Genomic DNA, 25,862 nt, shown 5'->3' on the forward strand with positions numbered 1-25,862 from the left:
GAGGTTAATCAACAGTTCCTGTTTGAGGAACATGCACATTATTCATAGAAATGGGAATAACAATAAAGGTTCCTCTATATCTCTTCTCCTAAGCAGCCGCTTTCTAAACTTTTTCAACATTGTCATTATTGACAAAGAGCTTCTCTGGAGCATGACTGACATGTTTCATGTCCTAATGTGGCCACAGTATGACCCCGTTCATTCACATTGTCCCGGAAGGAGGAGTCATAGAGATGTGGACGTTGGCTGTCCCGGTCATATCTACAAGAGATGAAGGGGGACGCACATATAAAGATTGACGTGTTTTATGCTCACTTTCACCACAACGACACCAGGACAGGCTGTCAGTTGTGCTGTCTGCATGTTTTAATGATCCATATTCACTGAGCTTCCCTAACAGAAATATACTTGAACAACTATTGATTGTGTTGCCATAAAATAAACGTTTGCACAGACATTGACGCTCCCTCAGGATGAGCTGGAATCACTTTGATTACTGAAGTGAAGGACGAGTACTTCTTCCACCACTGATTAAATGTATATAAATATACATTATATCAGTTTTACGTATAAAATACAATACATGGCTATAGGTAACATCTAGTACATAGAGGTACTTCTGAGTACTTTCAGTCAATGTTGTTAATGCATTAATAAAGGACATGAGATTATAATCAGAGCCTTGGACGCTTCTCAGACAGTTAACCTGCAGCACTGTCTCTGTTCTTTATTCTTATTCGTTGGTTCATTGTTGACCTGAACTCTCCGGTACAATGATGTGTAATTGTTATGTTTCTACCTCATATATTACATTTAAATACTGTGAAAACTGCTCAACAAAACTATGTGCACCACTTATTATTATGTATTTATTCATAATAAAAGCCGAGGCGTTGTGATTTAGTCAGGGTCAGATAATCTCTGTGTTTGTATTTAATTTGTCAGATTATTTCAATTAGAAGGTTGAAGTATTTGGGTGGGTAATAGATCAACACAATATGTTTTTAAACGCTCCAATAAAAGAAATAAGATTCTTTGCAGACTCCTCAGCTGACCAGCAGAGGGCAGGAGAAGTACAGTAGATAATATTTGATCAGCTCCATTCACATTTCTTTCCATAGTATTAGCTCGTCTGTTCTTCTTCTTCTGTACTGTGATCGGAAGCGGTGAAGAAGAGGAGGATACCTTAGTGTGGGAGCCGATGGAAAAACACATCAAAGGGGCAAAAATAAAGATTGATGAAGATTAAACAAACAGACACAAATAAAGAAAGCAAGATTTTCTGAGTTATAGCCAATATAATTCTCTAAAAACGGATAAATTGAATGCTGAGTATTATTGTTGTGTGTTCAGATCAGATGTATAAATGTGTAAAATAGGCTTTTCTTGGAAGACACATGAAAGCTAAAGATGAATGAGCGCTCATCCTGTTTACCAGGAAGCCGGATTTCAGCCTCTTCTGCTCAACTTGCAAGAATGTGTAGCTTACCCAGTTATGACATAAGCAGGCCTTTGTTTCCCCAAATCTGAATTACGCATGGCTCAACTGAATCCTTCTTACACACACACACACACACACACACACACACACACACACACACACACACACACACACACACACGGTACAGACTGCTTGTGTTACACTTTGATGCACAGAGGAGGCTTTCACACTTGAGGTGTTTGTCCGTATATATTCATGTGCGCACACTCACACACACACACACACACACACACACACACACACACACGCACACACACACACACACACACACACATAGATGAGGTCTGAGGTCGCCAGGCTGTCACAGACCTTTCTCCTGCATGAGCATTAAGATCAGTCATCAGGTTTCATGTGCCGCTGAAGGATTTGTGAAGTGAAGGAGAAGTCAGAGACATTTTTTTTATCTTGTCAGTATGTTTAGATTGTGACCCGCCAAGAGACTGCGTTAGCTTTAAGCTAACTTCTGGTACAATACATAACGTTTCATATTGAAAACATTGTCCATCGACTTTGACTGTTTGAGCTCCGAGCATCATTGATGTGACCTTTGGTACAAACTGCAGCCAAACGTACAAAGTTAACACTGTTGCATGTGTTCAATTGGGACAAACTACTCCATCAGAACATGGCAGCTTGAACTTGGACTCATATACCCGCTGCACAAAGGAACACAAAGCATGCTGGCTTGCATACTGTAAAATGTGACCAGCTGCATTTAGACATTTAGAATACTAGTTGATGTATTGTGTGTTGGGACACAGTAAACCGTTTTCTGGCAGACTAAACCGGGTGTTTGGGTTTTGGAGCGCACAGCTTGTTTAGTCACAGTTCATTAAGATTTCATCGTCTTTTAATGACTCCAATCACATCGACTTTACAATGAATACTTTATGTGTATTAAAACCAGAAGAGTCAGAGCGAGTGAACACATTTTTATCCTCTGAACGGTTTCATCCATATTTATCCTGCTGATATGTAAATCTTGTAACCGTTTTATTTAAAAATGAAATATCGATATCATGCTAATAATTCACTTATGATAATACCAAGTTTTTTTAAGTGCTGATCTCTGCTGTTTCACCAGACGACTATGTGCACACATCAAGGTCAATAAGGTTTCAAATGATGCTCTTAAATGAATAAAACGACAAAATCCACAACAAGGACATTTAAAATGGGGGAGCGGATGCAGTTTTTTTAATAAACTGAAAGTATAAATACTAGTGCTTGCATAAACAAGGTGTTCTTATTACCAGCCTACGCTTGATTTCTTCTTATTTTATTGTAACCATGTGACATGTGACGTATGAAATGAAACCTTAAGTTTGTGTTTTTGTTTCCCCCCCACGTCCTGAACAAAGATCCAATAACCTTTTCTAATCCACCCGACCAGCTGGACGTCCGGACCGAGATAGTTCTCGCCGGCCTCTCTGCACACGTCAGCACTGACGATACGATCAGACCCGGACGTGTCTGCACTCGTTCCCTCCTCTCACGCCTTTGATATTAGTCTGAGCGCCAAGATGTGTCGGACAGGAGACGATCAATAAGGCGAGAGGGAGTGTCGGCCATCGCGTGATAAGAAATGCAATTTTCTTACAATACTGAAAACATGGAAACGGCTGAAATTCTTTTTGTTTACGAGAGATGTACGTTTTCATTAACGTGTAATTTCTGCTGAATGTGAAGGCTGTTTATCAGCGTCAGGGCAGATACAAGGCCCACAGTGTGTGGCTCATGTTCAGAGGCCATATCGGCACGTGTGTGGTGCTGCTATCTGCTGTCTGCGTTTATCTGTTTCAATTTTTAATAAACTTTTTGACAGTAAAGCATTGACCTCTAAATAAAGTTACTAATGGATACATTTAGGGTTCATGTTTACTTTTTTTCAGATGCATTTGTGAAATGTCAGCAGCACCAAGCTGCAGGCTTTCTGACTGAGCTTTTATTAAAAGAGGGTCACGTGTAGCATTGAGAGGTGGAGGTGGCTCAAGCTGGGAGATCTCCAGTTGCTAAAGCAGATAACCTTTCAGATCTGAGGTCAAACATTTTGTCCAAGCCCTTGGGTTATGACCAAATACCTAAATAACTATTGACCTCAGCTGAACCTTTTGTTTAGTGCTTGTGTCCGAGCTGCTTCTTTCCTTTGACTTATATGCAACAGCGCTGCGTCTAAAATGTCCCGCTGACAACACAGAGTTTGTCTTATTTTGAAATGACTTGGCTCAAATGTTTCAAACTGTTGTCAGAGAAATAAATACACATGTGAGAAAAAAAAGGAAAGCTGCCTCATTGAGGATGCAGCACATAAGTGGACACTCATGCTATATGGAGACATTTTGGTCCAAAGAGCTGCAACTCATGCAGATGTGAATACTTCCTCCCCCAATGGTGAAAGCATATTTTGAGAGAACTCATTTGCTAAAGTGGACATTATGTCAGAGTCCGCTCCGCTGAACGATAATGTACATAGCTACCAGAGAGGACACAACGGGCAGCATCTGATTTGATGGAGCCTGATGACGCTTCATCACCAGTACTTAATGGCTTCTGCTATTTCAACCAGATCTCTCAGGGCTAAATGAAAAGCTACCGAATCCCTCAAGTGGCCGGCGTCTCTGCAAATCCGCCCACAAGCCAAATAAAACTCCCTACGCACGTCGCAGGAAATAGTTTTAATTAGCGCTCAACTGGAATAGTCTGTCTCAAATGAGTCAATGTGATGTGAGTCTGTGAGTAAAGACATAAACGTTGCTTGTATTTGAAGATAATGGAGAAATCAGGCCTCAAATTAGCTATTTTATTTCGGCCTTGTGAGAAAATCATTATTTTGTTGAAGCACAAATCAAGGACATGTGAGACATGTGATCTGTTAGACAGCATAAATATCCGAGATTACATTTTCATTTTGCCAACATGGCGATCCAGAAAAGTAGCGGTCAGTTTGCAAACTGGGAATAAAATATAAAATCTGATATCGGCCATAATATCTTATTTTTAAGATGCAAGTGCAACTCCACTGATACCTTTCAGAAGAGACTGTCTTGTAGTGTGCACTATCCGATACATCTCTGCTTTAAAGTTGCATTTTGTCTCTCAACACAGTATCCCGGGAGGTTTGTTCATTGTGGACAAGCAGAGGCTAGCGGAGGTTTAAATGTACACAGCACCAATATAAGAAGGAAACTGAAAATAACTTTAGAATTTGACATTGATACTTTTGCGACATCATCTTACGAAGTTATATTGTCTCAAGAAATTTCTATTCGCCTCCAGGGTGTAAAAAAAATATTTATACATCCACAGCTTATCTTGCAGACACCAGCATGTTGTTTCCCTCCAATTCGCCACCCGAGAGTGTCGATTACACCGAGGCCCAATTCTTCTGCATTTGAATGGATTGACCTTTTTCAGCAGCCCGAGGCACCTGCAGACCTGCAGGGACTGAGCTCAGACAGGTGGAAGACGAGTTCTCGGTGTCCTTGACGAAATCTGTGAATGTGACTTAAAACTTTTGAGCAACCAATAACTTCGTTGTAAGGGCATTTAGTTCCACCGTTAAGTTGTTTTCAATGCCGATAAACAAGCAAATTATGCTTTACAGATGCTGCAGATGTGCAGAAATACAACCAAATGGAATGTTCTCCAGTTCATTATCAAATACTGATTAAATGTATGATTTGGCGTGTAGATTGTTTCGTGTCATGGATACAAAAAGCAAGGGTCCATCTTTCAGAAACTGCTTATTTTTTGGCGTCCAACAAGGTTTCGCTGGAGTTTTTCTCACCCTCCCTGAAAGAACACAGAGCTGAAGGCTCCGGGAGGTTTTGTCAGGACGGCATCACACACACACACACACACGGCGGGCGTGAAGCTTCAGTGAACGTACTGCTGGTGTGATTGTTACACCGGTTAGACGACGCTGTCGTGGGAATTTAAACTCATCATCCAGTTCTACTATCAGACAGTCGAACACACAATCCTCCATCCATTCCTCCTCTGGCTCATCTTCATGCATGTTCCAAGAGTCTAAATGAGACGACTAAGCGTCCTCACTAGAACACTAGTCCTTTAGTGGAGGAGACGTGAAGTCATGTGACCGTGGTGGAGTTCCTTTATAGCCTAACGTTAGCTTCTTACTTCTGCTGATTCTGAAAGAAGAAGTAGCTAAATGGACCAAAATCTCAAAAGTGACAAGTGCAAGAAAAATGATGTTTGCACCTTTAACGGCTCGTCTTAAGGAAAGCTGTTTCATAAAAGTAACACATCCTGTGTTTCTTACAAGACTTATGTTTGTCATTGTGGCCCCATGATGGAGGGGAAACTAATGTCACCATACGGAGAGGAACTCTTTTGATCACATGATCTTATTTCCCTTTTATTTAGTTCCTGAATACCAATCTCACCTATAGATCCATTCAGCAGCAGTTCTGGTGTTTTCAGTCACATCACATCTTCAGCTTACGTTTCTTACTGAGAACATCTGGACTCTAGTGAATGAAGCTCAAAGTCATTGATCATGAAGCTGATCTATTTTATCTTCTTTCATCTTTTCCACAACATCAATTATATGTCTTCTGCTACAGTTCAAATGTTTAGTTAAGCCAATATCCCATAATAATAATACAAGATTCTGTTCTTATGGTAAAAATGCAACGTTAGATGATTAAAAAAACGTCTTACCTCCTCTCTCCCCCTCTCGTGCTCTCGTCACGAGCTCGCTCCTATAAGAAGCAGCGCCGGTCTCAGAGCGACTCACACTTTATCCGCTCAGGTGCGCCTTTGCAGACCCGAGATGCGCGTTATGGAGCGCACCTTCCGAGAGCAGCTCTTCTTCCTGGTGCTGTGTCTGTCCGTCCTGAAGGGAGACTCCAGATACATCGAGGTGAGCACTTCAACATTCTTATTATTCACTTCTGTAAACATGCACATGTGAGGTCAACTTTGTACTTCTTCTTCTTCTTCTTCTTCTGCAGAACAACGAGATCTCCAAAGATGAATTATTTTCATTTTTCAACTCGGAACCCAAGAGAGAGACACCTGAGGAATTAATGTACCGCCGACCTTTACGTAAGTCAAATACAATCTTCTATTTGTGCCTGAAAGCGAGGTAAAGAGACACGTTTATTTACTTTTAAAGAAATAAAAAAATCAGTCAATTTGAACAGGACTACTCTCTCTTTCTCTCTGGTTCAGTTTTCAGTTTCAACTTGTTTTATTTGCATATAAAATAAAATAAAATGAAATAAAATAAAAACTTGAGTAGCAAAGAAACAAAAGAAAAAGGCACAGTAAAATAAAATGCATGAACCCATCTCCTGCATGCTGTTTTCTGGTGGTTGTGTGTATGAAACGTGTGTAAACACACTGCTGTGTGTCTCAGGCTGTCTGGACATGGTGGCGGTGGAGGGTCAGTTCACCTTCACAGCGGAGCGTCCTCAGCTCAGCTGCGCTGCTTTCTTCATGGCGGAGCCCAACGAGCTGATCAGTGTGGATTACGACAACGTGGACATCGACTGCAGCGGAGGAGACTTCATCACGGTAACTCCACAAACACATCTTCCTCAGATGAACATTTTAACTCATAGATATCACCATGAAACTTCTGAAATGTTATGTTTAAATATGCAAATCAGGCATTATGTTTTTCTACATATTTGCATAAATCTCCAGAACATAAATGTGAACATTGAAGGAAGCAGGTTCAAAGTACTTGTTTCATGTTGATAACATATTAGAGTCAAAGGTTTTTACACAGGGAATATTGGATATCTCTTTTTTATCACTTCATAAATCAGAAAACACTCACAACAGCCATTAAAAAAACATACATTCTCAATGAATGATATCTGAACAAACCCATAAAAACCTTCAAAATAGAGGAATGAAATTGGAAAGTTAAGAGCTACTGAAGTGGAGAAACAACTCATTTTAAAGATACGTTTAGGAGAAATCTACAGATGTAAATAGACAAAGTATTAAAATCAACACCTAATTGTGTATTTTGCATGTTTTCTTTCCACTAGTCTGAAAAAAAGAAGCAAAATCTTAAAATGTATCTGTGCATGAAAAAGTATGTTTTTGCCTGCAGGGTTTCTCCTCTTAATTGTACCATCTTTAACTCCTGTTGCATAGAAACAGCTCCGTAGGTCTATAATTATGTATATATTCAGTAATCACCGCTGATGGAATGTGAACTTGTGATTGTTTTCATGCCTTTAAAATGGGGCCATGTAACTAGCTTGAGCTTAAAAACGCTTCCTGATTAGACAGAAAGCTCCTTTAACATAGAGCAACTGTACTTAACTTATAAAAGCACCACCTCCATAGTGTGCTCCACACTTATCATGATGGTCTAAACCTCCAGCAGTAACTTCAATGTGTTCCCCACAGAGTTCAACCAATGCACATTCATTTTGGGATTTAAAATAAGCATAAATCCTCCGTGACTGTAACCGTTGTTGTATCCCATGAAGGTGTTTGACGGCTGGGTGATGAAAGGAGAGAAGTTCCCCAGCTCCCAGGATCACCCGCTGCCTCAGTACGAGCGCTACGTGGATTACTGTGACTCGGGGTCGCTGAGGAGAAGCGTGCGCTCCTCTCAGAACGTGGCCATGGTCTTCTTCCGCATCCACAACGCCGGCAGCAGCTTCACCCTGACAGTCAGGAAACACATCAATCCTTTCCGTGAGTGAAGACTGTGTCACATTCATAAATAAGTCTGTGGGGATAACAGAAGCCTGTAGCAGGGAGCTTTGGTCATCAACTGCACCAAACAGGGGACAGTTTGCCACCACTGTGTTTCTGGACCGGGACCAGGAGCACATGGAAGACCCTGTCCTGCAGTAACATGAGAGGACAAGACAAAAAAAATGACAAATTGAACCCAAAACTTGTTGATTTCTCTATGAAACCAAAATCACTTAATTTGCTTTCATGAGACCAGGCTTGAATTCCGTCGACAGCAACCTTTGCTTGTGTTTCAGATTGATACCTTTGAAGCTGTAGCTCAAGTAATTAGTAATAAAAGCATCACTTATAGCACCATTTGAGTTTTGTCTACCTGCTCTGACAGACCAAGCGCTCATAATTAAAGCACCTTTACATTGTGTTGCCGTCATGTGCAATAAACAATTTGTGCTTCTCTGTGTAAAGTCCTTCACCTTGAGAATCCATCCAGGAAATCCTCGTGACGTCCCTCCTTTATATTTTCCTCTCTCCTATCTCCTGTCTCCTTGCAGCCTGTAATGTCATCTCCCAGTCACCAGAGGGCAGTTACACAATGGTGAGCCCGCAGCAGCACAGGAACTGCAGCTTCTCCATCATCTATCCAGTGGAGATCGACGTCTCCGAGTTCAGCCTGGGACACTACAACAAACTTCCCAAGGTGAGCAAATACATAGAACTGATTTATGTACAATATTCACTTCACTGTTTCCTCAGTGCTCTGTCTGCGTCTCCTCGGCTCATTTTTCTCAAAGTTCTGCCACTATACTTCAGTACAAAAGAGATGATTTGACATTTGTTCAGGGTGAGCAAAGCAGCCAAACAAATTAAACACGACAGCAATTTGTCTTTTCCACACTTTCTCACTCAGAACTCGTCAGATATCGAGGGTTGGTCAGCGGCCCTGTGCTTCTGGACTCTAGTTTCCACTCTAGTGCCGGTTTTGGACGTTCCAGCGTGGTTTTACTACATTTTTAGGTTTAGCAAAAGATTGTGGTCTGGGTTAAAATTAGTATTTTTCTAATGTAAAATGACTACGCTTGTTACGTCACTGGCACAAAACTATGGTAAAAAAGTCAGTGTTCATTTGGTTTAACTCAGGACATGAACAGCGGCCTCCTGGGGGGAAATCGTATGTTTATTTGAGCCGTCCACCCTCCTCTCTCAGCCACCTGATGTCCACTATTTCACATTTTATAATACGTCAGTTGCTCTGACCGTCTAATGATGATGTGTGTTTACTTTGGAGTTAGTTGAAAGCCGGGTTTGTCTCATACAGACACTGAAGGGTGCTTCTGTGCCCCTGACTAAGTGTCGGTATTTGATGATTACCCACTTTTGGTTTTAAAGTCATTTCTTTGATTTGAGTGAACTGGCTCTTTAAAACCTTAACATTGTGTGCAGTTCTTATGCTACCTTCTTTCCCCTTGATTTGCCTGCTTGCTGATATTATGCTTGCTGAACTTTACTGGTTCAGTCTCGCTGCTCTCACCAGTCGAATACTTGACGTGTATTCATCAGCTGGACACAAACTGTTTGCATACAAGTTCACCATATCAACTTAAAAGCTGATAAAATGCCAGTTTTGTGTTTACGTCGAATTCCTGCTGCCCCCCAAGTGACCAAACAATTAGTTAATGCAGGTTTAACGTTGTAAATAACATTAAAATAAGATAAAACTAAAAACGTGCACACACGACAATCCAGCTGCTCCCTCACACTTCTTACAATGTTCCAAAGACGTGAAGAAAACCACAAAACCACGCGGTGTCAAACTCCTCTGGTTGTTTTTGTGACTATTTCACAACCTGCCACCATACTGGGCTGGTTATGAAGCCATGTGTTGTGTTTCCGCAGAGGTCCAGGCCCGGCTGTGCAGAATCAGGGGATTTTGTGCAGCTGCTGGGAGGAAGCGGCATCGACACGTCGAAGCTGCTGCCCATCACAGACCTCTGCATCTCCTTCACCGGACCCAGTGAGTACACACTGATCTCCTCCCATTCCACCTTATCTAACCAGCTGAACTGAGCCTCAATAATAAATCTTCTCATCCTCCCCTCCCATCCTCCGCAGCCCACATGAAGATCGGCTGCGATAACACCGTGGTGAGGATGGTGTCCAGCGGGAAGTTCGTCAGCCGAGTGTCCTTCAGCTACAGGCTACTGGACAGCCAGGAGCTGCAGACTATCAAACTCAACAACGTGGAGGATTTCTGTTTCAATAACTGATCCCAGCAGGATCACGACGAGACAAATGTACCGTTTGACTGCAAACATTTTGTTTTTTCCTCAATTATTTCATTAACAAAAGAAACAAGAGATCCACCCGGTCGGTCCCTCTGATAAAAATAAGATATATTCAGACACAGTGGTATTATATTACAGACTTTCAATTAGTTTTTCATTCTTTTTCTCATTCTGGTTGTTGCTAAATAAAGCGTAATGAAGTGTCCTTTTGTGTTTGGTGGAACTGCTATTGTTTTAGTTTTTGCTTTGTGTAAAGTTTGTGTACTTATCAAGACTTATGATATTGTTATTATATTACGTACGAGTTCATGATCAACATTCCTGAAAATAAACGTGGGTTTATTTTGCTGAACGATGCATGATGTGCTGAGTCACATCCTGCCACAGATGACATAGAGGGCAACAGATCAATACAATAAATACAAGTGTTCATTGACATTATGCAGTTGAATTTGTATAAAACCTTTTTGTAATAAAATTATACCGCATGACACAGCACTCAACTGTGTTTCCTGTTTGTGATTTGCTCTTACAATGACAACACAGTCCTTTGTACTGGGACACAACAAAGGAAAGTCCTGCAAGTATTCCTGTCTGTTCGGTGCACTGCTCCAATAAATTACTTTCAATTCATTAGTTTCGGTGGCGAGACACATATGGGAGGTATTCGCTGCTCCTCCTTTCCAGACAGGACTGCTTCTGTTTGTTCAGGAATGCACTAAAGTACATCAACTTTCACATTATGTGGTAAATTTGAAACAAATTTGAAGCCACTGTTTTTATAACAGTCCATCTGTGATGGATTAGTCAGTATTAGCCTGTTTCTCTGCTGGGAGTCTTTTCAAACATTTCTGATATTGACAATCGAACCATTCCTGTGAATTAAAGTCAATGGATAAAATGGAATTATCCATTATTTTAGCCACAGCAATGGCTGTAGGGATGGCAGTGTTGGTTGGTCAGTTATTGGATTGCCATGAACATTTTGTATAGATATTCATGGTCCCCAGAGGATGGATCCTACTGACTTAGGTTCCCTGGTTATTCCTCTCACACAACAGTTTTAATTTGTCCAATCAGGACTGTAGAAATAGACGCTGCAGGCAGAGTAGGGGTGACAATAGCGTTAACAAAGCATATGCTTATTTTACATAAACTATGAAAACGAAATAAACTATAAAAACAATTCAATTAATTAAAAAAAGGACTTCTTATTGTCTTTGGTATTTTTGTCACATACAGATATGCAATGATGATTGCTGTATGTTGATATTGACAATGTCATGTGTGCGTGTGTGTGTGTGTGTGTGTGTGTGTGTGCTTCATAACTAGGGTGCGCTGGGTCCCATCGTGATTACCTTTGGCCACATGTGTCCGATACTTTGGTTTATCACCAAACATCTGCAAAACGAAGGACCCATCAGCCTCAGCTGCACTTTGCGTTTCGTGCTAATTAGCAAATGTTAGCATGCTAACAAGCTAAATCACCAACATCAGCATGTTAGCATCGTCATAATGAGCATGTTAGCATGCTGACGTTAGCATTTCACTCAAAGCATCGCTGTGCCGCAGTACAAACTAGTGTGGCTGAGAACGGTCTTGGTTGTGCAAAGATGTAAACATGAACAGATGACTTCATACTATAATGTACAAATAAACATCCATCCACAGATGAGACTTCAGTATATTTCAGGAAGAACTTGCAGGCTTTTGTAAACGACCAACCTTTCAGGTTGTCTGTGAAGAGCGTGCCTCTTTATCACCGCTTGAGATGTGGGATGATGTCACTATCTCTGATGACGCCTCTCACTGTCACTCCCGGGAGAACAGCAGGCGATTTCTCAGAAGATGATGGCTTGAGTGGTGCAAACCAATGGAGCGAGCAGTGATAAAAGGCCTGCAGGTGTTTTATCATTGACAGACACCTGCAGCCGCAGCTGGTGATGAACGAGCGCGTGACGACGACCCACGTCTTCCCAGCTGAAATCAGTGTGTGAGAGTGTGTGTGTGTGTGTGTGTGTGTGTGTGTGTGTGTGTACATATTGTGGTGGTAAGCACCTCTAGTGGGCTTTCACTAATGTGTATTTGAATATTACAGGAAATGAAGGTGTGGGTACAAAGCAGCTGTGATCAAATCCCATGAAAAGACCAAAAGCAACAACGTGTCAGTCCTAAATGAACCTTTGAAAACCTCCAAAGTCCTCCAAATGAAGAGACAAAATAATGTTTTCTGATCTGATTATCGGCAGGACTACATCATTTGTTTGTACAAATCTGTGCCATTCACAATCAGTGTTAGTTTTGTGAGGTTTGGTTAAGTTTAGGCACAAAAGAACTCGGTTAGGTTTAGGGAAAGATCATAATTTGGGTTCAAATGTCTATATTTCAGGGTAATGGAGCTTCTTCATCAAGGTTACAATAAGAAACATTTAGTTAAAGTTCAGGAAAGATTGTGGTCGTGCTTAAAAAACAAATGAACTAAAAAAACTAAAACGTTGACTGTCTGTTGGAAACAGAAACTAACAGCTGGCATTTTGACACATACATCCACATAGACTGTATATAAGAAGTGGACGTAGTCACCAAGATGGTTTTGAAGCATGGCCGTCGCCATCTTGTTTTTTTGCAACGAGAAGTGACACGAAAAGGTGGAGCTAAGTACAACCGAACACTGGATAAGACATTTTAAGAGTTAAAGCTGTAGGACGAAAACACAGACAACTCCCAGACCGGTAGAGACCTGTCAATCACTGTGTAGCCCCGCCCCTAAAGCATCCCCTGCTTTATGGTCTGTGTGACTCTAAATGGACCATCATTTACTAAATGAACATCACGCTGTATTGAAGAAGACTTGAAACTAGAGATTGAGACCATAAACTCATGTTTACAATGTTTACTGAGGTAATAAATCAAGAGAGAAGTAGAGTCATTTTCTCATAGACTTCTATACAACCAGAGGAGTCGCCCCCTGGTGGACATTAGAGAGAATGCAGCTTTAAGACACTTCTGCATTGGCTTCACTTTTCAGAGGCCTGTTCCCACGTCCACGTTCTTTTATACTGCAAAACAACAGAGATGCTGCTCAAAGGAAGTGTGTTTTGGACTGACGGGTTGATTGTGATGATGATGACGTTTTGTTTGAACTCCTCTGTTACTCTACAGGTTGCGAAAATCAAGCGTGACATTTGAATTTGGCCTTTCTGAGAGACAAAAATATCAATGCTTTGTCAATCGCTCAGCAGGGGCATAAAGCGGAAACAGACACTCAATATTTTATCTGTGCCCTATGAAACATCGCACTTTTATCCTCATGAGACTATTCTTCTTTGTGTGTTTATATTTTAGAAAAGTTATTCTCAATCGGTCTGCTTTTTAGGTTTTGAAAGGGAATGTTATTTATTTAATCATTTGAATCTTCTTTTGCAAATATACTTTGATATATTTACTCACTGAATGGTGCTTTTTTCTATTTTTGCAGATACATTTCTAATAATTTCTTTAAGTGAAGTATCATGTCAACTAGTGAATATATTGCAAAAGTGTTTGTAGACAGTCATGGTCCCCAGAGGATGGATCTTAATGGTGATTTTCTTTTCCTTTAGTGCCATCGCAAGGTTGAAAACTTTAGTTTACAGTATGTCCTTGATGGAGGCATTTCTATCCTCAGGATGAATTGTAATATATTTGGTATTTTATTCTTTTGTGAGGGTCTTTATGTCATGTTTTCTGGTCCTCTGGACGGCTGAATTCCTTCAAATAGATGGATTTAACTAACCCGTCATCTATAAAATACAGTGCACAACAAGGTCAGATGAAACAATGTAGACATTTAAAATGTTGCGTTAAAAATCCTTATTATAGTTTGTAAGAAATTGTGAGTTAATTCAATTTATTTTCTAATTTCTCTTCCTGTGCAGCAGCAAACTGGTATACGTCTGGTATGAATCATTAGGAGACATTAGAAGTGATGCAAAGCCCACCATAACGTGTTCTTCTTTTTCCAGTGTGGGAGACAGATCAGGCTGTACGTTGGCCAACATGAGCTTCAGGACCCCATTTTTCGTCGTCATCCCCCGGAGGGATGACCGCACAGCTTTCCGGGACAAGCTAAGCATCCGTGGAAACTCGCTTCATGACAGGATCATCCTCCATCTGCAGCTCTAATCAGCAGCACTAAAGGTGTTCGGACACATAGTGACAATTCATGGTGTTGCCTTTCTTCTTCTAGTTGCCGCCTGAAAAGACCTGAAGCCTGACTCTTCCTGTGTTGTTGTGTCATTCATCTTCTACCGTCACCGATCCGTCTCCTAAAATGCAGGAGGGGCAAAATAAAATAAAATAATTAAGAAATGTAATTCTTATTTGTTGAAGGTGCATACGAGATTGAGAGCATGTCGATTGCTTTGACTCTCAACCTGGCAACAACGTAGCCGGCGGCTTGTAGCTAACGGTGCTAACAGCGCTAACAGTGCAAACTATGGCAAACGTGCCGACAGAGGTAACAGTGTTGACTACGCTGAGCGCTGAGCAAACACCCCTCTCTGGTCTGGTAGAGTTCATTTAAAGCTAAAAATCTTTATTTTCTACGCGGCTGTTGAGGCTGGAACTTCACGAGAGGAGGTAGGCTGCAAACTTTCGCCGCTGCTGACTTCCAGCAACGGAGACTAATCAAAAACGAACTGGATCCAATTAAAAGTCAAAAATAGTATTTAATAAAAAGATAGCAGATACAACTGCAACCACGAAGGTAAACAATGCAAACTGATGCACTCAATTGCAACCTAATGTTTTACAAATGCAATCTGAAATACACCATGCATGGTAATGTTCTCGAGAACAGAGTCCACGTGCAATTTCACTCACAGATCCGACCTGGTCAGTTAGCTGAAAAACGAATATTGCCGAGAACTGAAACTTTCTCTCTCAAACATTCTTTTTATGTTCTTTGATGGGCGGAAAGCGTCCCACGCTGTCGCAAAACATAAAGGCCGTCATCCGGGGTCAGTGATTGGTTTCCGATTGATCTGACCCCACCTCTATCGATCCGCTGCTCATCTCAGTGGCTGGTTCCTTGTGACATCACCTCTGACATCACCTCTGACCTGGGACCGCATGGTGTTACCCAGGAGTCCTCTCTGTTGTTTTATGGCCGTCTGCTTCCTCATCAGTTGTCTCCGGTTCTCCTCCTCCTTTGTTGGTCATTTGTCCAGCACCTCTATGTCCCCTTTGATGTCTCTGGTCCTCGACCTATTATATGGTCGTGAAGAGCCTGTCCTCTGCATTCCTCACTGACCCTATCTCCCCTTTGATCTCTCTGCCTCATGGCTCAGAACCCCCTAACCTATGTGACTGTACTTTGGTTCAAAACTTCCAATGATTATGATTAAGACTCCTACAAGTAAACTTATTGCAAACATATAATATCTTCTATAAGTAAACATCCTGTAAACCTATATTACATTCCATAAGTAAATATATTGTGACTCTTAACATAATTTACATTCTCATCATTGTGACAATTTTATTCACCACTAGGGGTGCTATAAATTCTACTAAATAATGCTTCTTAATACTGTAATTCTCCACAGGCACAAATCTGCTCTCGTCATCCATGTTTAATCAAGATTAAAATCGATCTTTAATCTTAAAAAATTAAGCGCTGAGCTCTCCTCCTAATTGCTCCTTTTCTGTCATCTGTATGCCTCTGATTGGATTGTATTTATTTTTGATTTTCTTGCATGGTGTTCATTTTATATGCTTTCATCATGTTTCCTCTTGTCCGTCTTTATAATTGAATTCATTTTGTATTGTTGTTGTTCTGTTCGAAACAACTTTAACGTCCCTCGTTAGCGCCTGCAGCTGTCTAACCCTTGTTCTGCAAAATACTTACATCCACGAGGACCATATCTCACACACACACACACACACACACACACACACACACAGACACACACACACACACACACAGGTCAGTCCTAATGGGGAGTTATGACACAAACAGTGACGCACAGAGTGACGAAACTGTAGAAGGGACAGCATGTGGGAGATAAGGGCTCGAGGCATATTTCTAAAGACATTCGACGCAGGTAGCAGCTACAGAAATGAGGAGAAACTGTTCTACGCCTGAAACACATTATACACAAATATACTACATGTTTGTTAATCAAAATATGAAAGACTTCTTTGGTCTTGTCCCTCTTTTCTTCCTCCATCACTCTTTTCTTATTGGACAATTCTTTCTAATTGATTTACTGATGTTATCAACAACTATGTGTGTTCTTTCTGGGAACATATTTTGTGTTTGTGGCGTGTTTTAGATGCAAAATCTGTCTTTTCCTCCCGAGCCTTTCTTTCCATCATCCCCCTCGATATCCCAGCCTCCTTTTCTCTGAGGTGTCAATGACACATGAACCTCATCTTTTCTTTATTTTAACCAGGTTCCTCTTTTTTCTTCTCTGGTAATTAGAGTTTCTGATCTCCTGCTTCCAGCGTCATAAAGGAGCTTCTGACTTTTCTTTTTACAGCAATTAAAAGAGCATTTATTATAATTAATTTCTGATACAAAGAATCTATAATTAACAATGCATCTCCCATCATGCTGGGAACTTAGTTGCATGTTCACTTCAGGTGTCAGCATCTCTTAATTGCCAGTAATTTCTGCCGCCACACTCACAACACGTCATGATGAAACACACACAGCTATCACATCACGACACACGACTCGTACTTTACGATCGGTGGGAAAAGTCTCCGGTTCCTGAACATGACGTTCAGTCACAGGAAATGAGGAGACACTCACTTTAAATAGTGCATGTGGAGTGTGAGAATATAAATATCCACATTGAAAAAAATGATCAAATGACACTTGTGATTGATTGCAACCTTTTAAGAATGGGAACAAAATACATAATTACTGCATGGCTTCTTCCCGTGGGGGGATCGGGTGATTACCCTGCTCCATTACAGCCAATCACAGACAAATTGCATTGTAATGGCGAAGGGGTTTTTGTGCGAGCACCATCTGCGTGCATAGAAGCACCGCACTGTATTTTTTTTGCAGTAATTTTCCTCCAACGTCACAGCGGAGAGAATGTCATCGCAAATTAACCGTCTGGTCGGGTATTTAGGGAAGTACAGAGGAAAACCCTCAGAAAATAAAAAAAAGCCCGCTTGAGTCGACACGTGCGTCCTCCCCAAGGTGACGATGTCAGCACTTCTGCTGGAGGCGAAGACGCGTCCGCGTGATTGGCTGCTGGACTCGGGTGGTCCGTCGCACTGGGACCCGCCGATGCGTCATCGAGACATGATGGCACGCGGTCGTTTCACAAAAGCAGAGTGAAGACGTCCGGTGAATGGAAGCGGAATGACAGAACTCTCTCTCACACGTATAACTTTATTTGAGCATTTCTATTTCAGAGGGAAATTATGAACTTTTACTACATTAATTGGACAGCTATCGTTCCTAGTTACCTTTAGATTTTACATGAGAAGGTGTGAGTGTAAATATACACTAAAGATTCTTGCTTTTAACTTGTGTCCACTTGCACAAACAAAATCAAAAAACGAGTTGAGGCCGTGTCACAGTTCAGCTGTCTTTGTTGTTGTAAAGCAGGTCCACCAATAATATTATTTTGCCATAGAAGTCCTCATATTTAAACACTCAAAGTCAACTATTGTTTAAAACCATATCGGCGGGTCAGAATTTAAAAATAAAAAAAACATCAAAAAATTCAAAAAAAAAAGAAAGATTTTCACACAACATATATCTCAAAGCATTAAATGTTACAGAAGATCGCACAGAAGATCTCTCATCACTGTGATCCTGGGACTTTAATGACTCTTTGCACCAACACTAGGAACACTGACTGACAGCGAGACAGACGAGGGACTAAAATGTTTCCTACTCTAAATGCAGCATCCGGCTGCATTTAGTCTCCAAAGACTCGTCTCCAAAGACTTTTACATCAGAGGAGGGACAAACAAATACATGACGGCGAAAGATTTAAGGCGTGTTTTTAAAGGTTAAGCCTCTCAATTACTCATCAGTAATGACCTGAACCTACTGTATAATCTACTGTATAGACGAAGAAGAGTTTCTACTGTGATGGGATAAAACACAGCTCCAAACACAATAAAAAGATGACAATGACAACACCGTGGGCATTTTGTGAGATCACAAAGTCATTGTTTAACAGTATTGTGTTACAAATGATTCAACTGATGGGACATTGACTGTATGTTGTTTTTAATATGGTGGCATTTATTAAACGACGTTTTCTACGGACATCTACTTGGTTTTCTTCTTCTGCTCTTGGAAGAAGTCGTTGCAGGCGACAGTCAGGGCGGCCACCAACACAACGAACTCATTGAAGTCCACCTCGTTGTCTTTGTTCGAGTCCAGGTCGTTCATGATTTTCTCCACCAGCATCGGATCTTTCTGAGACTGAAAAACAGGAAAATAAAAGGAGAATTTTAGACCAACAAACAAGAATTTCTCCTGTAGATCTTGGACTTGTTAGCCATTAGTATTGGCACCGTTCAAGCAATAAAAATACCGTTAACACTAGATTTACGTCATTTTATAGGGAATATCAGTCTGTCCATGTAGGGTGAGTTACACCGACATAGTGATAGTTGTTGGAGCTTCGTATTGACTCAGGGCAGAAGCTGCTGCTCGTGTCCGGTGGAGAGCAGAGTGATGTTGCTGCTCAATGAGCCGTGAGCTGCAGCTGATCACACACGACATTTATGGCTTTTGCTCATTTCCTCCAGGATTGAAAGGCAAGACATGGCTTTCCTTTTACACGCCCTAACCTCCGAGGCACCGCGGATCTTTACGTCGGGACGCTCATCAAAGACAACATTTTTAGCAACGGTTGAAATTAAAATCCAGGCCACACTAAAGGCAGACTCAGATGATTGATTATATTAGGGAAACCTTGGCGCTGCTGAAGTTTTATCTCGATTTTATTCTGAGAAATGAAAAGACAAACTGCTAAACTGAATCCTGCATTTCTATCAGAAAACAATTCCCCACCAGGAATTCAAAACAAACTCTGCTTTAGAAATGTGACTTCCGTACTTTCTCCTCTCCAGCAAAGTCCTGTTAAATGGCAGCATATAAAGTATATATATATATATATATATATATATATATATATATATATATATATGTTCCTAATAACATAATATATACTGTATGAGCTAAATAAACATAAATATTTGAGCAGAAATGAAGAGCTAAATATTTTTAAATATTTGAGCTAAAATAAATTTGTCACAAAGTTTATGTTTATTGAACTACATTGCCATTCATCTCCAGCTTACAGCTGTTGTTTGTTTATATATATATAATATATATACACACACATGGTGTATTTAGCTTTAAAAGTAGGAGAATCAGTTCAGTGTTCATCTGAAATTCTGTTGAAAAATAAAGTTTCTCAAATTTTCAAAATTTCAAAATTAAATAAAACTGAATAAAAAATAAATAAAGAAGTCTAAAATAAACTCATAAGCGATCTGAATGAATAAAACCTACCCGCCCTGAACTGAGAGCCAACTAAAGCTAAACAGAATCAAAAACTACAGAAACATCAACAATGAAGGGGCTCCAGACTTGGCAGTGCTCTACAGCTATATACAAAATGTAAAGATGTATAATCAGAATCAGAATGTCTATATATACTATGTCTACATAGACACAGTAATCTATCAAGCCTTGCAAGTGTCTGTGTTTTCTGTCGGAGGGAACTGAGGACGAATGCGTCGCTGCGTCTATTCTCAGAGGTGACTGCAGCTCGAGGGGATGTGATGACATCATGGGAGCGTCTATATTTGGAGGCGATATGGGCCACTGATGATGATGATGCTGATGCGTGAGCACCTGAGGCTTCCCATTCGCATGAGGGAGGACAAGAAGATAAAATATATATATATATATATATATATATATATATATATATATATATATGTGAAGGCATCAGAGGTCTGACTCTGAGGCTTCGGCCGTTTTGTTAACGGTCTCAATCATTGGCCGCTATCACACGGACTCAGGGGCCGGGGCTTATCTTTAAATGAGCCTCTCCTTCTCCCCTCAGCCTTTATTTCACACAGCGCTGTGATGTGAGAGCCACCAGCAGTTTACACTCTGACAGCAGGATAGCAATCAATGAGAAAACCATTTCCTCCGACAAGGTCGGCATGTTGGTCTCTTTACAACATGTGGAAACGTGGTACTCTCAAGTGAGTCAGGAGCATGAAAGCATCATCCGAGGACCCTTGATGAGTGGATTACCGTAGTACTGCTCATTATAGATCCATTGAGGTAATGAGGGTCAGACTTTGGTGAACCAACACCCAGGACATCCGGGGCTTTATTAAGAGCTTTATGGATAAATGATGACATGTATGACACACATTAAAACAAGCTATATTTAAAACAAGATGAAGAAAGTCACCCGAGCCTGAGAATATGAATGAATTGTCATTTTGTTTCATTTTAATGAACAAACTCCCTCCAGACAAGCAACTTCTGTTGTTCCCCCCCAAAAAGGCTTAAAACTAGCCCTTAATTAATTCCACCTTTTTCTAACAGTATTTATTTTTTTCTATTTTCTATTTATCATACTCAATATTTTATGTTTTTTATATATTAAAATAGCTTTTACCACCATCAACTTCTTTTATTAGTTTATATCTATTGTTTTGGAATTTGTATTATTGTATTGTATTTAAATACCTGCTGCATATGTTATGAAAGGTGCAATATAAACAAAGCTTATTATTATTGTTGTTGTCATTATTGTTTTTAGGTGACATTTCTTATGGAACAATACATTTAATTAAAAAGAAAAGCCACCAAAGCGCTCATTAGAATAAGTCAGAGTTTTATGTAAAACATAACAAAATGCTCCATCTAGTTATTAACAAATATTCCAGCCACCAATAAGAGCTATTAACTGAACGGTGGTGATCAGCTGTGAGTCAATGAAGCTTTTACAAGTTGCTTAATTTTCAGCACATTAAGGCCTGAAGTCTACAGGAAAGTGTCCCAGACGACACCAGGGAGGTCATGTTTCCTGGTCCGACTCTGCTTCATGATGGAGCAACTTCTACTTAAATACACATTTACCCACGTAATCATACACGATGAAACATCTACTGTACCGTGAGGAAGTCGGTGAGCTCACTGTTGAGCAGCTCCTTTAACTCGCCCTTGTTGAGCTTCAGTTTGTCTCCGTCGTTTCCAGAGTAGTTGTAGAAAACCGTTATGAGCGCATCCATCGCGCCCTCGAGCTGGCTCGGCATTCTGCTGGGAGGATGATGAACACTTGCAGCTTCCTGACAGTGAAAACACTGTGTTAATACAACGTTATTAGAGTAAGAAGCAGAACGTCTGTGGTTGAGGTGTTCTTACCTGGTTAGAGTCCCGTACGACTGTGACGAAGAGACGCAGCGGCACAGCTTGTTTACTAGGAAATGAGGGGAAGCTGAGTGAGCCTTCCTCTATCTATTGTGCCGATAATTAATTCCACAGGTGAGACGCCCATGGTTACTCTGTCTTTCTTTCCAGGAGTTAATCACGGCCGAGTGGAAAACAAAACATGTACCAGTGTAACCCTGGAGCCCCCCTGGGTGTTCATCAGACCCTGGGCCATGCGAGGGCCTTCACACATGTGTCTGCATCACCTACATCCCTAAAGTGACTCCAGCGATACGGACAATGAAATACTACTATAACAATGTAATTGTTTAATTAAAGACACAATGTGTAACATACCTGGCCACAGGCTCCACACTCTGAAGGGATCAAGAGAGTGTGCAGGTTTAAGCAACAAAAGCACTTTAGTTAGGGAAAGAGTGTGATTTTGGTTTAAAATGATTAATGCAACAAGTCACTTGTGACTTTTTCAATATTTAAAGTTACTACGAGGAGCTTTCACCTTGTGTTGGTTCTGTTGGTCCCTGTGGTCTACAGCGGTCGTGTCTCTCAGCACCAGAGTCCCTTTAGTTTAGACAGTCGGCCCCTCTCAGTCCTGGTTCTGGTTCTCCCGTGCCTCCCTTCCCCTCCAGCGGGTCCAGCAACACGTCCCGGGTCATGATTTGGTCTGAATTGGAGACGGTGGCTCAGATGTGAAGCGTTTGGAATAGATTGAACCAATGACCTCCCAGTCACAAGCTAGACGAACATGTTGTCACTAAACATTTTGCAACATATTGTGTGTCTCCCAAAACACGTTTATTGCTGCAAATTAATATATTACGGTAACTTCCAGAAGACAAGGCTTCCCAGCCAGAACACATCTATATTCCACTGACTTTGAGTGGTGCGTACTTTACTCAACATTGAGTTTCTGATTTGTTATCATGTTTCCCTTCCAAGCAACCTCTGGTTTCACTTCCCATCAGGAAGATAAATCAAACGTATCGTGACCGGCGGCTCACCGTTCTCACAGTCTCACCTTGTGACTGGAAGTCGTCACCTTCTCATCGTGAGGGGGTTTATTTTTAGCAACAGCAGGTTTCATCCTTTGTCATTTTGTGTCCGACGGTCGCTCTCACACACGACCGCCCCTCCTCCGTCACTGTGTCACAACTGACAGTGGAGAATAACACTCAGCCCCCAAAGACAACACCTGAGGGATGTTAGCTGTCAGGTGCTCCTGCAACTTTTTCTTCCACTTGCAGCCACGGAGCCGAGAAGTTTCCATTTATTAAGGTGATGAAACGTTTCCCCCCCTCACAGCTGCTAATAGTGACGTGTTGTGCAGGAAGGTGGACCCACGAAAACCCTCCACTCAAACGGACACCACAACGCTGAGACGGTTATTTTACATATCAGCACGGGATAATGAGCGTTACCCTCACAGCTCATACTGCAATCTACCAGATAGAAAATAAAATGAAGATTTTAGAGGATAGTCGAACGTGTTTATAACATTTATCTCACTTATACACGTCTACCCTCTAACAGTAGTATTTAGAAATATTCTGAGACAAAAACACACCGGTTTGACATTTTAAAGCCCTGCTCGCGGTCTTTAATGGGATAAAAAGCTTGCCTCCTACATGATGGATGATTTATCATTTCATGTCTCCTCAGGTCCTCTGCAGCATCGAGACAATACGAGATGAGGCTTCCATTCACCCGTTCATCCATTCATCCGTTCATTTCAAACCTGAGCATTGAGACGTCCTGCTGCAAAAACAGCTCATGATATATTCAGAATGAACGCGCTGGAGCCTCCTGTCTTTGCATTGTAAGAGTTTACTTTAGATATGTAGCTATACGCCACATATAGCGTACAGCTGGATTTCATTTGTCAAGTTTTTATTACAATTTTTACAGTTACCATTTACAATAGGTTCACTTCATGTTTATGCTGCATTTTATATGTGAAAGATACTTATATTGTGTTTAACAGACAGAGAGAGAGAGAGAGAGCCTCATCAGGTTAACGACGTAGAGCTGCACCTGTTGATTCTCTTCCTTTCACTCTTTCAGTGGTGATCACATGCTGCCACGCAGCTTTCAGCAGCTTTTCCACAGAGAGAGAAGGAAATGGATCTGTTCTTATCTCCATCTCTGTTAGGTGAGCATGAACGCAGGTGATGGAAACACCAAAGTCAAGTCCGATTACAGTTGTTGATCTAAACTTATTGTTTTGCAAAGCAGCAATAATCAGACATCAAAACGCTCCCTCAGAAGTCTTTTTATTTGTCAAACGTGAATTCTTTTTGAAATCCTGCAGCAAAAGCTTTGCTAAAATCTTATTTTAACCCTAAGCACCCCTCCCTATTTAGCTCATTTATATATTGAAGGATTTACAATAGAAAATAGGAAAAATACTTATGTGTGTGTTCTCTAAGTGGTAGAGCTGTAGAGTTATATACGCAATGTGTAAAATATTGATGTGCAACAGTTCAGTTTGAAGAATAAAGTATGTGCTTATGGGGAAATAGTGAGGAGATGCATGTTATACACACAGACACATAACAATAAACACGTAAAGTGTCCTTATAGCTGCTTACAACTACATTATAGTGTGTTATAAACCATTCACTAAGGTTTTATAAAGTGGGTTTAAAATGCTTAATATAAGGAAGTTAACGTAAAGTGTAGCTTTTTTGTCAGAGACAAGTCTGTAAGGCGTCACCATAGCTGTGGCTCTCACCCTGTCAGGATCAGTGGAAACAGCCGGAGGATTTCTCACCGTCTGAACTTCACTGACTGCATTCAGAAATAAAGATGACTTCATGCAGGTCTCATCCAGCATCAGTAGCTATACCCACGAAAAAGATCATTTGCAGATATCCCACAAACTCATGGTGGGATCAGGTGGATAGGTGACCTATCAGCAGGAGACCGCTGTTCGTTCTCCATGTGAAACGAGAAGCCAACGCTGACCTATTTGTTACTTAATTTGCTTGCGTAAGTAACGGCACTTCTGGAGTTATTTTAGCTCAAAGGACGATCTTTTTCTGAACCAAACAAGGTTGTTTTGTTGCGTAATCCCAACTTTAGTTTCCCGTGAAGATGGAAGTTTATTTAGAAAAGACCGTATGCATGTAACGAGCGGAAATTGACTTGTGTTGCTGGACTTTCGTAGGAAAACGCACGAAAAATGAAGAGTAACTTTTTGTAAGATTAGAGTGCGGAGAGCAGGTGGACACTGGAGCATCAATGGATGTGTGCTCTCCCTCAGGAGTGAATGGAGGAGTCTCACACCCCGTCATCGTCTCCTCAGACACCGAGCGGTGCGTGTTAGTGATGTGCAGAGTTCCACTTCTCTTTTATATTGCCAACACTCGTCTGGCAAGTGGTGAACACAGAACCAAAAAATGGTTCGCGATCGTCCTCGTCCAATCAAACAGCTGATCGTTGTGGCACTGAAGCAACTTCTTCTGATCCTATTTGACAATGTGCAAACAGCCGCACTCTATTTCTCCAAAGGGTCGATACTTCGGGACCTGACGAGACAGCGAGTCGGTGGCCAGATATTCTACCTCAAACTAATAGTTATTTTTGACTTCTGTGACTTTCACAGTCTTTCCTCTGGGCTTGACTTGACATTAAGCCGGAGCCTGAGGCCTCTGGAATCTCGCGGGCCTTTTGCATTTTGTCTCTTCATATATTTTAATGAATGGGCTCCAGCGTAGTGGCTGTGAACTGTGAGATAAATATCATCAGTGCACTCAGTGTTGGGCTCTGCCTTGTCTCAACACACCAGGAGAACATTGTTCATGATGCACTGGTCAGTTTGGAGATTTTGGTCTTTTTTTGCTTCCATAACACGTCTTCTTTAATTTGACCAAACATCTCTTTAAAAGTACGTTTTCTCTAAATGAGGTTTTTCCTCAGACTCTGATCCACAAATCTCCACTTC

The 25,862-nt window shown here is 41.0% G+C and overlaps 2 protein-coding genes across 2 annotated transcripts; one reads left to right on the forward strand and one right to left on the reverse strand.

Moving 5' to 3' along the window:
- Positions 1–6,296: 6,296 nt before the first annotated feature.
- crhbp (corticotropin releasing hormone binding protein) lies at positions 6,297–10,455 on the forward strand (the record flags this gene model as incomplete). The annotated part of the gene is made up of 7 exons (XM_079179665.1): positions 6,297–6,386; positions 6,478–6,571; positions 6,885–7,042; positions 7,978–8,188; positions 8,743–8,888; positions 10,085–10,202; positions 10,301–10,455. The coding sequence occupies 7 exons, from the start codon at positions 6,297–6,299 to the stop codon at positions 10,453–10,455; spliced, it is 972 nt and encodes a 323-aa protein (XP_079035791.1).
- Positions 10,456–18,682: 8,227 nt separating this feature from the next.
- Positions 18,683–22,544, reverse strand: s100z (S100 calcium binding protein Z). Its single transcript, XM_079178731.1, has 4 exons — positions 22,419–22,544; positions 21,893–21,947; positions 21,643–21,816; positions 18,683–18,916 (listed from the first exon to the last, which is right to left on the reverse strand). The coding sequence occupies exons 3-4, from the start codon at positions 21,781–21,783 to the stop codon at positions 18,761–18,763; spliced, it is 297 nt and encodes a 98-aa protein (XP_079034857.1). The 5' UTR covers positions 21,784–21,816; positions 21,893–21,947; positions 22,419–22,544; the 3' UTR covers positions 18,683–18,760.
- Between the last annotated feature and the right edge of the window lie 3,318 nt (positions 22,545–25,862).

This window comes from Pholis gunnellus, assembly GCF_910591455.1.
Source record: "Pholis gunnellus genome assembly, chromosome: 18".
Taxonomy (NCBI): domain Eukaryota; kingdom Metazoa; phylum Chordata; class Actinopteri; order Perciformes; family Pholidae; genus Pholis; species Pholis gunnellus.

Coding starts and splice junctions, on each gene's coding strand:
- s100z (XM_079178731.1), bottom strand. CDS start 21,783: ATGCCGAGCCAGCTCGAGGGCGCGATGGATGCGCTCATAACGGTTTTC. Junction 18,917..21,642: donor AGCTCACCGACTTCCTCACG/GTACAGTAGATG, acceptor CCTGTTTTTCAG/TCTCAGAAAGATCCGATGCT.